This window comes from Epinephelus lanceolatus, chromosome 17, assembly GCF_041903045.1.
Source record: "Epinephelus lanceolatus isolate andai-2023 chromosome 17, ASM4190304v1, whole genome shotgun sequence".
Lineage (NCBI taxonomy): Eukaryota > Metazoa > Chordata > Actinopteri > Perciformes > Serranidae > Epinephelus > Epinephelus lanceolatus.
The window spans coordinates 18334974-18352706 of NC_135750.1; the positions used below are offsets into that span (position 1 = coordinate 18334974).

At 43.1% G+C, this 17733-nt stretch overlaps 1 protein-coding gene across 2 annotated transcripts; it reads right to left on the reverse strand.

The window, feature by feature from the left end:
• Positions 1-3858: 3858 nt before the first annotated feature.
• On the reverse strand, positions 3859-16898 carry LOC117248395 (phosphatidylinositol 3,4,5-trisphosphate 3-phosphatase and dual-specificity protein phosphatase PTEN). Of its 2 annotated transcripts, XM_033613451.2 has the most exons (10): positions 16101-16898; positions 12036-12120; positions 11875-11919; positions 11730-11773; positions 11285-11523; positions 10805-10946; positions 8886-8954; positions 8159-8325; positions 5933-6214; positions 3859-4530 (listed from the first exon to the last, which is right to left on the reverse strand). In XM_033613451.2, exons 1-10 carry the CDS (start codon positions 16177-16179, stop codon positions 4345-4347), a joined length of 1338 nt encoding a protein of 445 aa, XP_033469342.2. In that variant the 5' UTR covers positions 16180-16898; the 3' UTR covers positions 3859-4344. The 2 variants fall into 2 exon arrangements, with proteins under 2 accessions (XP_033469342.2, XP_033469343.2); XM_033613452.2 differs by lacking the exon at positions 8886-8954 and having other exon boundaries at positions 16101-16897.
• Between the last annotated feature and the right edge of the window lie 835 nt (positions 16899-17733).

The window sequence follows — 17733 nt, forward strand, 5'->3', positions numbered from 1 at the left end:
TCAATTTTCACCGCTTCCTGTATGGGCTTCTGTAGACAAGCGTTTCAGGCTTCAGTGGGAGAAGCAGACCAACAGATTGTAAATATAATTTTCTATCCTCATACATTTTCTTTACGTCATACCCTAAAATAGTCTGTTGTATTACATCATTATTTGGCTGGATGTATAACATCTGACCCACATAATTCAGATTCAAATACACAAAGGTAAATATTCCTCCATCCAAATCTCATTTTTCCATTTTTGTCTCATCTCCAGAGAGGTGCCTGATGCATAAAAATCAAACAAACTTTTAGAGGAGCCCGTGCTCAAGACATACGAATGATGCAGTATATTGATTAGATTAATATTTCAGATGCTGCTGTGTGTCGGTGTTTGTGTCTGCGTTGAGGAGGGCAATCAAAAGCTAAAGATGTGAACTGTCAAGCTGGAGCTCTACTGAAGTCAGCCCTCTTCAGTCTCGCCTGCCTGTGGAGAGCTGAGGCATCTCTCTCTGGTCTCTCTCAACCCAGCACAGCACATTCATTATTAATCTACCAGAGTCTCTCCCTCCTTCTCAGCTCAGCCAATTACAGTCGGGCCCCTGCGACTGCTGCCTGTCTCATTTGACGCTGCACTGGTTTGGCTTTGATGTCTCTATCAACACGAAAGAGCCGAGGACAGAGTCTTAATAGAGCAGAAGGGGATTATGTGACTGCCTGCCTCTGGGGGTGGAACATTTTTTTTTTATATATGTATGTTTAATTCATACTTTATTTTATTATCAGGAGACTTTGGGCCATGCTTTAGCCAGGGTCTTGCCACTCTCTGCTCTCCTATCACAGTGACATGCTCGTTAATCCTGTTACTCTTTCATTTGGTGGAGTTGCACAAGCCTGTGAGCGGAGCAGGCTCCGTCTACCCGAGGCCTCGTGCTCCTCCCTCCTGGGCTGGTAGCCTTTTCCTTCCTCTGCTCATTTCATGTGGAGAACGCCTTGATTAACCAGCGGCAGCCACTCTGCATGCAACACTGGTGGTTTGGTACGAGGTCAGGCTGATTTTGGCTCATAAATGTTCATGTTTTTATCAGAGTTCAGAGGTCAGTTTGCTTTGAAATCCACTCAGGAAATGTGCTGTTACTTGGCAGAAATATCAAAACAAAGACTGTCCACACAAGTGAGAGCTCAGTCGTGTGAACTTCAATTAGCAGTTGAGTTTGAATGAACACAAACTGCTGCTGATAATCAAAAGATTTATGTGTTTTCCCTCACTGACAGACTGATGTTAACGCACTGTAGATGCTCAGCCGCCTGGTTGAGTCACTCATTTGTTTGAAGTGGGCTCTTCGCCCTCGGTTGAACTTTTAATAATAATCCTTCCATCACTTCCCTACCTCAGGTCCCACCCGCTATTTGCAGCGCTGACCTTTAAAGCAGGAAGTGACTGTTAACACAGCTCCAGCAGCTGCAACGACAACCTGCTTTACAGCATTTTTCTCATCAAGCGCGGTGCTTGTGCACATTTTCCTCCACCGACTCACTGCACATGCTAACACACATGCTCAGGTTTAGGTTGTGGGGTCTGGGTGCTACCACTTAAAATCAGGACTTCAGTGGGCAGCGATGGTGTCGAGCTAAAGGTTCAGTGTGTAGGATTTAGGAAGGATTTATTAGCAGATATAGACTGTGATAAAGCTTTTTCTATAGCGTATGAAACTGAAAATATGAATCAAGTTTTCATTACCTTTGAATGAGCCGTTTATCTATGCCATGTTTCTACAGTAACCCAGAGCGGATAAACCAAAAACTGTCTCGACACAGGGCAATTCGCTTACTCACATCTGCCACTGCCAAGCAGGAAACTGCTTTGTTTTCCATTTTAACTGTTTTAAATCAAAAATTTAAATTTGCTTTGGAGAGGAGGAGACCGCTACAGATAATCCAGCTCTGGGTAAAGACCTCCTGAACATCAGGATCCAAAGTTATCAGAGAAAAAAGCAAAGCACACATTAGCAGGTGCCGTCTCTAAGATGCCAAAGCGCATCAGGGAAACAATGATTTGTAATGTGAAACTGCTTTATTCAGTGTTTTTACCCATTTTAAATGCCTGGTCAGTTCATTTTGGAGAGGAAGAGACCTCTGCAGACAATTCGGCTCCCGGTCAAAACCTCCTTAACGTCCAGATCAGAAAATAGGTAAACGCACATCAGCACGTGCTGGGCGAGCATCCAGTCTGCGACATGCCAAACAATGTCGGAAAAACACCGATTTTAAAATGACACTGCTTTAGGTAGTGATTTTTGTTTTTGAGAGGATGAGACCTCCACGGATTAATCGGCTCCCGGTAAAAACCTCCTGAACATATGGAACCAGTTATCAGAGTAAAAAAAAAAGGTGAGCGCACACTACCAGGTGCTGGGCTAGCTGCCGGTCTCATGAAACTAATTGCTTGGTGTGTTTGCTTAGGAGAGGAGGAGACCTCTGCGGACAATTAAGCTCCTGGTAAAAACCTCCTAAACTTCGAGATCAGAAAAAAGGTGAGAAAGCGCTTAGAAAGAAAAAAGGTGAGCATTCATTTGCAGACGCTGGGCGAGCATCGCGTCTGCGGAATGCCGAACAGTGTCAGAAAAACACCAATTTGTAACAGAAAACTGCTTTACTTAATGTTTTTGCCAGCTTTAATCACCAGTTCAGTTCATTCTGGAGAGGAAGAGACCCCTGCGGATAAATCGGCTCCCGGGAAAAACCTCCTGAACGTCTGGAACCAAAGTTATCAGAGGAAAAAAGGTGAGCACACATTAGCAGGTGCTCTGCTAGCTGCCTGTCTCATGAAACTAATTGCCTGGTGTATTTGCTTTGGAGAAGAGACCGCTGCAGACAATTCAGCTCCCGGTAAAAACCTCCTAAACTTTGAGATCGGAAAAAAGGTGAGAACGCTGGGCGAGCATCCTGTCGGCGGAATGCCGTACAGTGTCAGAAAAACACCTATTTGTAACATAAAACTGCTTTACTTAGTGTTTTTGACAGTTTTAATCACCGGGTCAGTCTGTTTTTGAGAGGAGGAGACCCCTTCGGATAATTCGGCTCCTGGTAGAAACCTCCTGAACAAAGAACACTAAAGGAATTCCAACCAGGAGACGTTTCAACTGGTTGCAATCCTCATCGCTAGAAGCCACTAAATCCCCCTAAATCTTACACACTGTTCCTTTAAAATCAAGACCTCAGTTGGCAACAATGGTGGGTTAAAGTCTGCATTGGCCTTATTGTTTGATGACAAGAGCATATTGCAAAATTCATTTTCATTCTGCATGACTTTGATTAAGCGCAAACAGCAAAAGGGAGAATATTACATAAACCTCTGATGTAATTTTCTGGGCATGACTCAAAGCACAGGGGAACCCCATGCAGAAGACACATCTCAAAGCTGGTTTCTTTAAGAAAAGACAACATTGCATACATTTATTAGGGATGGACGCCAATTCCAATACATGCAAATCACCATTGTCCTTTAAATGTAGTGTTGACATTATTGCAAACACTTGTCTCCCTGCTGTTTTGTGTATTATATTTTTATTATCTTAGGATAAAAAAAAACATTAACAATTACATGGGATGCCTTGTTCTGCATAATTTAACGTATACACAGTGGGAACAGGAATGGCAATGCTTTAGACATCATCACAGCCTCTTCATAACCCCGCCCACCCCAAACCCACTGCCCGCATGCAGTTTGCACTGCACAAAGACCAAAAGTCACGTGAGACAGCCTGCAAAGAGCACAAGAAGCATTCACAGTAAAGGAGGATAGGAAGGAGGATAGGATGGAGGGGAGGGAGAGTAAAAGATGAGAGGAGAAGGAGGGGAGGAGGAGGAGAAGAGAGGGAGTGAAACAAAGTGACTGCAGCACTGGCCTTGGTTTAGACAGGAGAAGGAGCAGCATAGTCCTAGTATATCATTCTAACTTCTCCCACACTTCAACTCCCGTCTCCTGATTGTGGTAGTCTTTCCATTGTCTTTGACACAAAAAAAGTTTGTTTATTATGCATGTATATATGTATATACATATACGTATGTATATAGATATATATAAACACATTTTTATAGCTACAGCACCTTTTCCCATGGGGCAACAGTGTCAATACCTCGCACATGGTACATGGCCGTGCCAAAGAAAAAAAGAAAAATAAAAAATCAATATATTGGTCAGGATATTTATCTTTTTTTCCCTAAAATTGGCATTTGACATGATGATATTCTATTGCCGTCTGGGGGAGGGAAGGGACAAAGGTTCTTCTTTTGAGTTTATATTCAAGTTTTCTCCTTTTTTTCTGGTGTATAATTTCTTCTTTTCCTGTTTAAAAAGAGTTCACACTTTTGTGATTTGCGTGTGCTGCTCTTCATCAAAAGGTTCATTTTCCGGATCAGAGTCAGTGGTGTCAGAGTATCGATAATGGTCTGGCTCATTGTCGCTAACGTCCGGGGTGACGGATGTTGAAGTGCTTGCCTCAGAATTCGAAGGCTCCTCCACGGTTTTCGTAAAATACAACTTCACCTGCAAATTAAAAGGAGACTAACTTCAGTCTGTGAAATGAGGTAATATAAACAACAACTATAATGACTAATTTGACAGACTACAAGCTGTTTCACATCAAGCACGGATTTTTATCTGAAACATTTGCACGAAAATGTATAAAAAAGAACATTCGTGCGGGGTAAAAATACTTGGACAGACCTCGAATTGAACGGATTTCAGCTTGTGTATTTATACACCAATCAGCCAAAAGATTAAAACCACTGACATGTGAAGTCATTAACACTGATCATCTCCTTACAATACAGTGTTCTGCTGAGAAACCTTGGGTCCTGGCATTCAGGAGGATGCCACTTGACCCTCTCATGGCAACAGCCCTCCCCGATCGCGACATGCCACACCCCACAAACTGCTCAGGAATGGCCTGAGGAACGCTATGTAGAACCTAAAAGGCACTGGCCAATCCAACTAAGCTTCTGTGGGACATGTTGGTAGCCCACCAGACAACCCACAGGACTCAAACGATCTGCCGCCAACGCCCTTGTGGACACCACAGCACACCCCAGAGGTACTGTGTCCACCATGGCCCTACCATGAATCAGGGGTACCTCTAGGTTACAAGCACATCCCACAAATGCTCAATCAGATTGGGACTGGTCTACTTTGGAGGCCAGGTCAATGCTTTGAGCTCTTTGTCATGTTCCTTGGGCCGTTCCTGAGCAGTGTGGCAAGGTCACTGCCATCAGGAAGTGTCATTGCCATGGTCTGCAGCAGTATTTGGGTGGAGAGAGCCAAGGGGCGTCCACATGAATGCCTAGACCAAGGATTCCCCAGCAGAACAATGTAACAGTGCTCAATGTCATTCACTTCACCCACAATGATCAATGTATGTTTGACCAATGAAACCCTTTGTTCCAACTGATGTCACATCTCCAGGTCAAAGCCCTTTCTGCTGAAATGGGACAACATCTTATCAATTTGGTTTCTGAACGCCCAATATTGTACCACGAAAAGCAACAACCAAATAAAGCACCATAAATGGCTTGAGTTCGCCCAGCAGCTGGGACACAATCAAGAAAGCAATGTAGCTAATATGCATTTGCTAGCTTTACGTGCTGGTCACAAAACAAGGCTAGCCACAACAGCTCACATTAGCCTCAAATTTGTGGCTGACTAGTTTGTGTACTGTGTGACTAATGCTAGCCCATCTCTGTATGGATCTGTTTTTGTGGGCCCCATTTAGGAGGAAATCATGTTCTCTTCTCACAATAAGCCATTTATTTATTTAGGACAAAAATGGCACAGCAATGCAGATATTTCACACCGTACCCAGTGTAAAAAGTTGTCACATTTTCACATCGCACAAACGGCTTTTACAGACAGTTAATCCTTTAACCAGCTAATATCCAAATTAAATCCTTACCTTGAAGTTTGGCGAGAAGTAGCGGTTAGCTTTGTCTTTGTTGGCCTTGTCCAAGTCGTTCTTAGTGAGCGTCAGGATGAGGTAGTCCCTGTCCCGGTCGCTTTCCCTGCCGCTTTCCCTGCAGCTGTCCCTGCACTCGGCGCTCTGCGGCTGGCCCTGGCCCGGTGCCGGTACCCCCTGCTGGCTGTCTGCATTGTTCACTGCCCCGTTCTCCATCTTGTCCCCGCTCTCCTCTGGTCCAGGGATGAAGAAGGTGTTCACCCAGAAGTGAAACATTTTGTCCTAGAGGGCAAGAGGCGATGAGAGAAGAGATGTGATGAGAAATTGGGCAAAACAGAGAATTCAAAAGAAGCTTTTCACAGCTGCGTCATTCTATATTTTTCTTGTTGTCAACAAATCTCAATTAAAAACTAAGTCAAATGGGTTAGTCCATCTCTCAACACTTTCAAACTTCCCTAACATGTCTGTGACACTCAGCGATGAGCCCATTTGTTTCTGCTGAATCCTTAAAAACTGCTCACAATTAGTTCAACTTAGTTTATGAGCTTTTAGCCACTGTCGTTTTTAGCACTAAAACATGAGTAAATAAAGCATTTGTCAGAGCCTATTATGAACCATACATTTGTTGCATTAGTATTGATGACTGCAGGGCAGACGAACTCAAGAAACACTAGTGTCCTGCTCATGCTAATAAAGGAACATGTAAAGCAGTGCAACAGTGTGGCTAATCAGTGTGTTTTTAATCATTTTTAGACAACAAAAGACATCTGTGGGACGGAGCAAAAAGCTTTTGTCAGGCTTTTGCAAGTAAATAAATACTATACTTATGGTTTCTCATATGGTACTTCATGATATTTGTTCAAAAAGAAAAAGACAAGAAAAAGTTACCAGCCTTGTCCTTTAAAAAAAGCATAATTGTTGGCACCCAGCTAGGTGAGAAAATGCTCAGTAAAAAGCCTACTTATTGTTCTTTGACCTCGCAGACGTCATGACAATCAACAGCTAAAATAAATTCTTAATGACTGACAGAAACATGTCAAATCAAAGGGGACCTATTATGCTCATTTTTAGGCTCTTACTTGTATTTTGAGTTTCTACTAGAACATGTTTACATGCTTACATGTTCAAAAACACTTTATTTTCCTCACACAGTCTGTGCTGGAACACGTGTATTCACCGTCTATCTGAAACTCTGTTTTAGTGTCTGTCTCTTTAAGCCCTCCTCAAGAAAAAGCCCAGTCTGCTCTGATTGGTCAGCGTTTACAGATCTTCCACATCCACACTCATGACGCCTGTACAGTCATTGCACCTGAGAGATTGACTGTAATGGAGTATAGCCGCACTTTCTACCATGAAAAATCACCAATGAAAGCTCCTACATCAAAATCTTCAGAACTAGACATTTAACAGCTGGAATATGATCCGAAACTGGGGGAAATTAACAACATCAGCAACCAAGATTACATGCTTCGATGACGTTAGCATGTAGCTACATGTAGCATGGACATGTACAAAATATTCCGTTTTTTGCCCTTGTTCCGAAAAAGACAATATTCCCACTCGTTCATTTTCTGTAACTGCTTATCCTGTTGGGGCTCATGGGGGCTGGAGCTTATCCCAGCTGACACTGGCCGAGAGACAGGGTACACCCTGGACAGGTCACCAGACTATCACAGGGCTGACACAGAGACAGACAACCATTCACACTCACATTCACACATACAACCAATTTAGAGTCACCAATTAACCTGCATGTCTTTGGACTGTGGGAGGAAGTGCTGACACGGGGAGAACATGCAAACTCCGCACAGAAGGGCTTCCCCACCCTGAGGTTCGAAACAGGAACCCTCTTGCTGTGAGGCAACAATGCTAACCACTGCACCACCATGCCACCCAATATTCCTACCAAGCTGTTTAAATGTCTAATGAAAATAAAGACTATATTCTGTTTACATGCAGTCACGCATACTGCGATTAACGTGCCCTAACATGTCATTCATCACGTCAAAATATGGAAATGCTGAACCACTGAAGCCGCTTGTCATTTTACATATTTGCGTCAAAATAAGATTTACTTTTACCTCATTATTTTAAACTTTAGCACATATAATATGAACATCTGATATTATAACATTATATATATCACAGAAAATAAAGAAAAGTATAATAGGACCCCTTTAAGCAACAATGAAAGCCCCTGAACACACAAACACCAACACGACTGACCTTCTTCATCATCTTATTCTGTTTATGGAAGAACTCCACTTTGATGTCTCCACAAACTGGCAGCGGCTGGGGGAATTCAAAAAACATGTGCTTGTCTTCGCGCCGCGTGTGAGCGGGGTTCGACGTGTGAATCTTCACTTTCAGCTGGTACACCACAAACTGGGGGTCTGCAAAATAAGAGTCAACGTTGCACCGGAGGGGAGCAAGATTGTGAGACGTGTGAGGAGGAGGAGGAGGAGAAGAGACAGGAAAAAAAAAACAAAAGAAGAAGAGTGAGTGAGTGACAGGAGGAGCAGGGAGTGAATCAAGAGAGCAAGACAGGTTGCCAGTGTTATTACATGAGTTTGACAAAAGGCAAACAGCACAGCACACCACACCACCACCTCACCCCTCTGAATATAAGTGGAAAACATTATATTAAAATTAAAGAGGGGAAAGGGAAAGATCACAAAATAAAACACCCAAAGAGACCCAGAACCAGAGGCATACGACCCTATTCTGATAGACAGTCACGGTTTGGTCTTGGACCAGCGCAACACGTTGCAAATACATGAGTTTAACCCTTCCTTCAGGGTGGGAGTGGTGTTGGCAATGACTTGCCTATAAACTAGTCCTATCCTGCTAGGCAACATGTCTACCTCTGACTGCTGCTCCTGCCTGGTGGATCTCTGGGGCCATATAAAAGCAAATGACTGAAATGATAATAATGGATGAAAGGCTCATTTACCCCAATGCCAATTCCCTTTCTTGAAGCCCTGAGGGGTCGGCTCGCTCCTGTTTTTAACGGTACTGTCCCCTTAGAGAGAAAGAAGGAGATTATCACAAACAGGACATGGCTGGCCCGTCAGGGGCTTGACAGCACAGCAGGCACAAACACAAGAGCTCTGCACAAATATTTACAGATATTTTGCATCTTCATAGCTTTTCCTTTTTCTTTAACAAACAAACATACAGAAGCTTTAAAGTAAAGATGTGCTTCCTAAAATGTTTGACCTGGTGTGATGTGAGATACACAAAGGGGAAGGAGGAAAAGGGGGAACTTGCTGATGACCACAAAAAAAAAAAAATCAGTTGTCTTGGGTGTGCTTAAAAGAGAAACGTGTGGTGTGGAGTTATTTGTGACAGCTTTATCAAACTAGCGTCTCTTCTTTTACGGCTGTGTTGAGCTGAAAACCTGAGGCTAGAAAAGGGTGATGTGTGTACATGTATTGAGACGTCAAACTCAGAATAGGGCCTTTTTCAAGGGAGTGTTAGGAGGAAAGAGAAGGATCAATACAGTTCAGGGGGTTTTCAGTGCGGTCAGGTGTTAAGGGTGAAAAAGCAAGAGAATTAAAGGAGGAGAGATTTTTCTGACTGACAGTTAAAAACTGCAAAATTAGGATACAAGACAGGCACAACATTGAGCTACTTAAGACACATTTTGAGGAAGAAAAACAGGATTATTTGAGATAATGTGAGAACTATTAAACCCATCTGACAGTAAAACACACAGCATGGACATGCACAATAAAAATACTTTCATTATCTGCTCAGAAACTGTACCCAAGGTCTGACAAATGTCTCCGCGGGGAAATATTAAGTTGAATAAATCTGCCGATGTGGAAAATCAGCACACCTTTAAAACCAAGCGTGCTCCGAGTCCGACTGCTACGTGTATGTGTCACTCTGCCACTGAGCGCAGGAGACAACAAGTGCCACTGTTTGCATACGTACCATTTTACAACAAAGTCATACCACTCAAGCTCTGAACAAACATGCAGTGATATGTAAATACTCACGACGGAGCAACTGAAACTAACTACAGTGACTTATGAACACTTGAACGCTGTGTTACTGTATGTAGACATGAAATCACTGCAAAAAATATTGAATTTTTTCACAGACTTGACGTTATTTCCTGGTTGTGTGCAAGTAAAGCACATAAAGTTACACTGTACTGTCCGGTGTGTGTGCACATTTACGTCCCCTGTGCAAGGCTGTAAGTGCCCTGCTCTGTTTAAACAGTGCATGTTGTTAATTCCTCTGAATGCTGTGTGCAGAAAAGTATTACACAGCAGAAAATGAACATATGAAAGCAGAACCTGACTCCTATAAAAGCCTATAAAGTCTTATGAGGAAGCTAGAAAAATGGCTAAAATGCACAACTTAGCAAGAGTTCGGAGGATTTTGAGAGGGTGAGATTATCAGAAATCAATTTCTGTTTCCATGTGCTTTTCTTTAGCGGGAGAAGCCAGAGAAAAAGACATCCTATGATCCTAATAACATCTGAAAATTTCATTATGACAGACAAAGGAGGATCTGATTGAAAGTCTGATGTAAAGTGGCCCGAGAATGCGCTGGCCTCATTGTCAGCAGCGAGGAGAGGACTTAATCAATAAGAAGCTGCCCTTGTTAGTCAAAAGGTCCAAAAATACCGCAGCTGAATTCAGCCACACTTGATTTAAAAAAAAAAAAAAAAAAAAAAACCCAGCGCAGGACGACTCAACTCTACCACAGATGACCTGCTCTGTTCTCTGGTGCTAAACTGCAGCAGCGTGGGTGAGCCCTACAGTGCACAACACATCCAAGGCTCTCGTTCCGTTTGAACAGTGGTGAGCATGCCTACGCCCTAGTTTGGAGTTAAAGTTGAACATGAGCGTGACTCACTGCAGGTGCCCCCGCTGAACATAGGGAGAGTCTCGAACACCATTTTGTGGAAGAGGAGCGCCACCGGCTTGTACTCTAGCTGGTTCTTCAGTAGGTAGCTGTAGTAGTAGACGTAGCGGCGTTGGCTCGGGATCGTTACTCCCTGCAACAACAAACAGCAACAGTGTTCAGAGATCTTGAGCATGCAAAGTGATGTTCTGTTTCCTGTGTTACTAAAAATGACTCAACTATCTTGATAATCATTTGAGTCACTTTTCAAGCAATAATGCCAAATATTTCTGGGACCAGCTCCTTAAAGTGGAGGATTTTCTTACTATTTTCTGCTATGCATCACATAGATCAGATATTTTTTTTACAATTTTCTGACATTAACTGGACAAAACAGGAAATAATCTGCACACTGATGAATAATTAATCATTAGTTTCAGCCCTATTTGCAACAATACGTATGAGACACTTCCTCTCAAACCAAGACCTCACCTTCTTGTCCCTTGTCCTGACTTCTCCGTAAAAGTCAAGCGCTTCTTGGGCCTCCAGGAATTTGCCGCGATGGAGGAGATAGGCGCAGATCATGACTCCGGTCCGGCCCTTCCCAGCCTTACAGTGGATGGCCGCCACGTGATTGTCATCCTCGCTGAGCCACTGGTCCAGGTCTTCACAAAACGGCTTAATTAGCTCCAGCTGAGGAGGGTTGTGGTCTTCGAAGGGGTACTGTGCAACTGATGCGTGACGGGATGCAGGCCCACGCAAAGTTGTAACCAGAGAGGAACAGAGATGTGGACACAGAGCAGACGGGTCAGAGGAGACAAGACAGGGAGGAAGACATCGGCAGACATTTTGTGGGATTTTATCGACCTTGTGTGTCATCAGGCTTTTAGGTCAGACTTTTCTCTTAAAGGAGGGGAGAGCATCTAAAGCAGCCTACCTCTGCAGTTAAATTTGGCAGCATCGTAGTGTCTTTCGGCGCAGCTGAAAACGGGAAGAACAAAATCCAGTTAGCGAACACACAGAGGAAGTTATTAAGCGGACAAAGCAGCAGTTCAGGTGCGAACAGAATGTGGAACACTTACAGGTTGTAGATTTTGTAATGGTTTTTATGCTTTGAATCCAAAAACCTGTTTGCAGGAGAGAAGATATTATGAAATCAGCTGCCAGAGCAAAATGAACAAATATTCTCTAATAAAAATGCTTTTCTTACATTCCCTTTTTCTATCACCACATAACAACTCACCGTACTACATCGTCTATATTGTTTCTGTACACGCCTTCGAGTCTCTCTGCTGGAAAGCCCATAGCAATGATGTTTGGGTAGATATCTGTTCAGGCGGGGGTCAAGGAAATGTACATTGTGCATGACTGTGGAAATCAAGCCCTTTCAGAAAAGTAGGCATGAAGGCGGCTTCATCAAAGCGCCCAGCACCAAATCTTTAACATCAAGTATAAGTAGGTCTGCCTATGCTTTCAGCAGCTGCGCAACAAAAAAAGAAATGTATTTCTTTATTTAAAAGAAGTTACAATCTATGAAGAATTCGCCATTAGAGCACAATTACAAGAATGCAGAGCCGTGCAGCAGAGCGTTAAAAAGTTTCAGCCAATGTCAATATGAGGGTGTCATTGTAGTTATGGATAGATGGGAGCACAGACGAGGGGCACTGATCAGTGTGTGTGTGTGTGTGTGTGTGTGTATGTTGTGACAGATGGCCTTGACAGTGAGAAGCAGGCAGAGAGGACGGGAGTAACAGCGCTCCTGCACGAGCCAGGCCCACATGTGGGTGCACGAGGAGAGTCTCCGCTCCCTGACCTGCATTTATTTTTAGAGCCCAAAGTTATATTGGGATGATCGCAAATGTTCGGCTTATCTCTGTTTCGAGCTTGACTGAAGAAATTTGAATATATATATGAGATCGAACGCAGGCAACATGAAGACGAACATGTAGGAAAAAAAATAAACAAAAAAAAAAAAGCATTTGTCTTGTCACGTACATGTTACACAAGCCACAGTGGGTGGTTTCTGTGATACGCAGCGATGGACAGGACACAAACGGAAAGCAACAATTAATAAACCACGCACACCAGATTCCACTACAAGTTTCACTTCTGGTTGCACCACCTTGCTCCTGCTACACCTGTCTGCCTTTAAAGTCACCTTACATCATTGACCGGGGCTCCGTGTTTCCACGCAGCATAGTGATGGAAAACGTCGCGGCCAATTACATGCAGACATACATACAATCTTAAAGGCACACATCAGCGTCATGTTGCGGGGAAAAGAATAATTGAGTTGGCACGCATGTCTTTGAGGCTCAGCTGCAACGCCTACCTGTAACTGAAGTCTGCTTGTCGCCATAAGCTGTGAGATTTCACACTTTAACCACTGACTAAAGGGCAACCTTTTCTTACACTTCCTGTGCCATGGTGTCAAAAATAGAAAAGCTGAATATTTCTAATTGGATGTGTCTGTTTCATTTTGAGCAGGACTTATTTTTCCAGACTCAAAGCACTTTTTAACTGGTCAGAAAAATTTGACACAGGCATCTGACAACCCTGGCTTAGCTGGTGTGCACACACACAAATACCTGCACATGCAAAAACACACAAAAACTGCCTTTTTCATGGTACACTCGGCTCACTGTGCAATCAGCAGACCTGCTAATATAAAAAAAATGCTGGAATCTAGAACAAGTAGACACATACCCAGAGATTAAAGCAATTTCAAACATTTTTAGTAAGACAAAAAATAACAAATGACAATCTTCAATAAATCCCTCTAAGAGGAATTCATTATGTGCCCTAACGTAGCTGTATGCAACTGATGTATGCTCAACACAGGCCTTGATGCATGAATTCAACAAGCCCAATAGCAAATCTATGGTATTATTTGCATACTGCCAAACTTCTTCCCCGTAGCACACAACAGAGAAGCCTATCTGTACATACTGTGCCATAATCCCGTCTATTAATGCCTCAAAGACCTAATTAGGAGCCAAATACAGCTTTTCTACGCTATGTGATGGGCTATGCTAACCCTCGGACCTACTGGCAAAGTAATCGCAGTCAGTCTATTCTAAGTGTTTTTAAAAAGCTCCAGAGCTCCCAGGAGAGCCTCAACCCAGGGCATGGGGGGCTTGGTCTCTGCAGCTGGGAGGAAACGCACATACGGGACCCCCGACGGAAGCTCCAAGTAGGAGGAAAAAAAAGAAAGAAAATCTGCCGTTTCAGGCACGCCTTTTCTTTAAAGCCAGCCCTGCCTCGACTCTATGCATACGCCAAATCCACAACTGAGAGCAAAGAGGGAGAGGGGGGGAAAGGGAGAGTGGGAACCGGCGAGCGCCGAGTGAGGAGGGGGGTGGGGAGGACAGGAAAGGAGGAGAGCAGAGGAAAGGGGGCAAGCAGAGGGAGGGAGAATTAGAGTGGGAGTAGTAAAGAAAAAGAGCAAAGGAGAGGTGGTGGGTTGAGAGGGTAAGAGAGGGAGAGAGCACTCAGACAACAACGCTGATACAAGATCACTGGCAACTCTATTTTAAGGGCAATTCCCAGAACTGTGATACTGCATTACATAACTGCAGACAGCCCATATTGTTTTTAGACGCCATGCCAAAAATGATAAAAGGATGGTTAGAAAGGGCCCACATCTGAACAAGAGGAGACTTCAAGCCGAAGAGAGATGCTACTTTTGAGTGGCGTGCCCCCGTCACACCTGCACAAAGCTCTAGAGGCACAAGTCCTGCCACAAGCTTCACCACATTAGAAAACCAGGTGAGAAACTGATCAAATACTGGTGATGCGAAGGCTTTGGTGTCTGCAGCCACACGTACATCCCAGCTGACACTTCAGTTCAATATGTAGTACTGAGTCAAGGTAACTAGCACTGAGCTTTACATTTACATTTTTCTACTAAAGGAAAAAGCTACTCAGCGACATTATCTACATAGTGCAACAATACTGATGATAACCAGAGCAAATCATCCATTTTTTACATGCTGTATGGATCCAGACAAGGCTGCAACTTGGAAAAATCTTCATTATTGATAAATCTACTTTTATATCTACTATTGATATATCAACTTTTCTTGATTAGTTGCTTGGTTTATAACATAGCATCACAGTGTCCCAGAGCCCAAGCTGACATCTTCACATTTCTGTCTATCCCATAGTCAAACACACAAAGATATCCAATATACTCTCACACAAGACTAAAAAGGAATTATGAAGCTGGGATTTTTTGCACAAAAAATACCAAGAGCTGTTAAAATTGCTGCACATTTGTCGTGTCAACTGACCCGTCTATTGATTACTTGTTACACTGAAAACAGAAATATCAAACCCAGGGCGCAAAAGGCCAAAAAGGTAGCTTGAAATCCTGATACACACTCAAGTGTACATCTAGCTATAACTATGACCCACTCTTGTTACTGTCACACATTAGATTCTGCATTCACTGTGAACCACATCAGTGTCTACTCTCCAGTTTGTCACCAGCCAAAAAAAAAAGTACAAGCACCAACTTCAGTGCCAGAGATACTGCACTAGGGAACCAGGTCAACTATTATCAGTGGCAATAGATGAGAAATGAGTCCTGCAGAGGGGCCTGAAATAGCAATTCTTAAAGCTGGAAATGATTGTCTCTCCATAAAGGGGAAGGAAAATGTTAATTAGATTTGCAAAGACTTGCTGAGATCCATCAATGAATACTCACCCACAGAGGACACACAGGTGAGGTGAGGCAAGGTGAGGCTGAGCCTACATCAGGGATGTTACAGCGTTTACAGCTATTTGCATCATAAATCAGAAACCTAGCATGTAGTGATCATACACATATTCCACCCTGATGTATAACCATGAAAAATATTAATTAGGAAGACATTTAGAGATGATAGCAGACATCATCTACCTGGCTTCAAACACCTACTGATAAAAATAAAACCCTGACTTAATGCCACTAACAATTTCACAACCTCCAGCTAGGTCCACCGCTGGGTGCCTGGTATGCAGCTTACATGCCCTGTCATTTCTTCAAACACACATATATGTGCAGCTGAGCAGGGTTTTTCCAGCTCTAATATGACTGTGACATTTATGCGTGCTGGTTTGACAGATCCACCATCTTTCAAACATGCTGGGTGACAGCAAAGCTGCGCTGTCTGACCAACTAGCCAGCTAGCTAAGTAGCAGGGAAGCTAACCCTCACGTTACTCCACTGACATTCTGCTTCCAGTTAAACCACTCAAAGCAACTAGCACACATTACTGGTTCGTGTCCCGGCTGCTGTGGGAATAGGGAACACAGGGAAGGATACATGTTAAGTCCAGGTCGAACCCATCTTCTTGATATCTCCTTTTGTTCCGGCTGACCATTTCTTTTAAAAGCGAAGCCATTGTAGCATGACAGGAGTCTATATGGGGTTAATTATGAAAACAGGTTTTTCTAGTATTAGCTGTCTGGTCGTATATGTCGCAGTCAGTGGGTCTGCTCCCGGTCGCTGGCTGCTCTCTGAATTTTGCAGGTCCTCACAGAGACGTGCTAGCCAGCAGAGCTAGCAGAGGCTGTCGGAAGGATTAGAAAGGCTTCCTCTGGATCATAAAGACGGGCCTTGCTCTGCTCCTCCGTGCAGGCCCGACTTTCCCAATCCTGCAATTCGTCTTGCAAATTCCCCCGATTAAAATACATGCAGTTGTCCTTTAGATGCCTGACACGGTCCAAAGCGATGGCTCAATCGCAGCCGCCGCGATTGACAGCGAGAGGATAGAGAACTCACCGGTTCCCGAAACCCGCATCCAGTCACTCAGACGTAGCTAGCTCGCTAGCTAACGAGCTAGCTAGCGCAGCTAGCTAGCAACAATAGCTAATGCTACCTCCTTTTTCGATCCAAAAGCCTCCTAACGATTCAACATTGTCATCGACTGATTGCCAAGAACACATCTGAAAAAAAGTGACAGGCTCCACCTTAGATGTATATGGACTATACAAAGATCAGAAATGTGCACAGATTGGTTTGACAGTTCCGTCCCGGGGAATCATCTTCTTTTCTCGCTCCTCTCGCTCCAGCTGAACTCTCAGGCTCCCTTCATGGCCTCCACCGAAGGAAAAAAAGAAGGTAGAGCAGGCTGGGATTTTAGAACAAATATCCCACCGCCTTCACCATATAGTCCCACTGTGTAATTAAAACCGGCAAAAGCAGCCTTAACTCATGTTCTTTCAACAATTAATATTAGATACCGATTAACAACAACTCGCACGTGTAATTGTTTTAACACGAAAAAGCGCAACAATGGAGTTATTTCGTGTCTCTGGCGGAAGGATAAAGCTAGTCCGCATGCGACGCTCCCTTCTGTCAAAGTGATCACGTGTGGCTGTAATTAGGGAAGTTTCCAACATAATGTCACTTTTCGCGGTTTAAACTGTCATTTTGGGCAATATAAAATATACTCTATCGGTCCATGAGACATTTATTGTATTTAAAATGGAAAATTAATACGCTCTGAAATACACTCATTGCTACGTTCATACAATCTCCTTAAATCACTACGAAATCATAGCAACGTTAATTGGACCATAGACTGTAATGTTACTGCTAGGCCTAAAGATACACTTATATAATAATAATAATAATAATAATAATAATAATAATAATAATGTAAATATCATTAAAATTTTAAAACACACACACACACAAAAGTAAAATAAAATAGACTAAATAAAAAATATTTAAAGCATCCAAAATATAAAGGCTCTCTGAAGTAACTAGTGAGGTATAGGGTTTCATAAGGTTTCGATCAAGGCTGTAGCCATGGAGTCAACAATGGGGGGACCAAATCCAAATCTGCCACCCCTGAAATAAAAAAAATAAATAAATCTAATTTTAAAAACGTATTTCCTTCTATATTAAATTATTTATCATAAGAAAATACAGCTATAAAGTATATTGTACA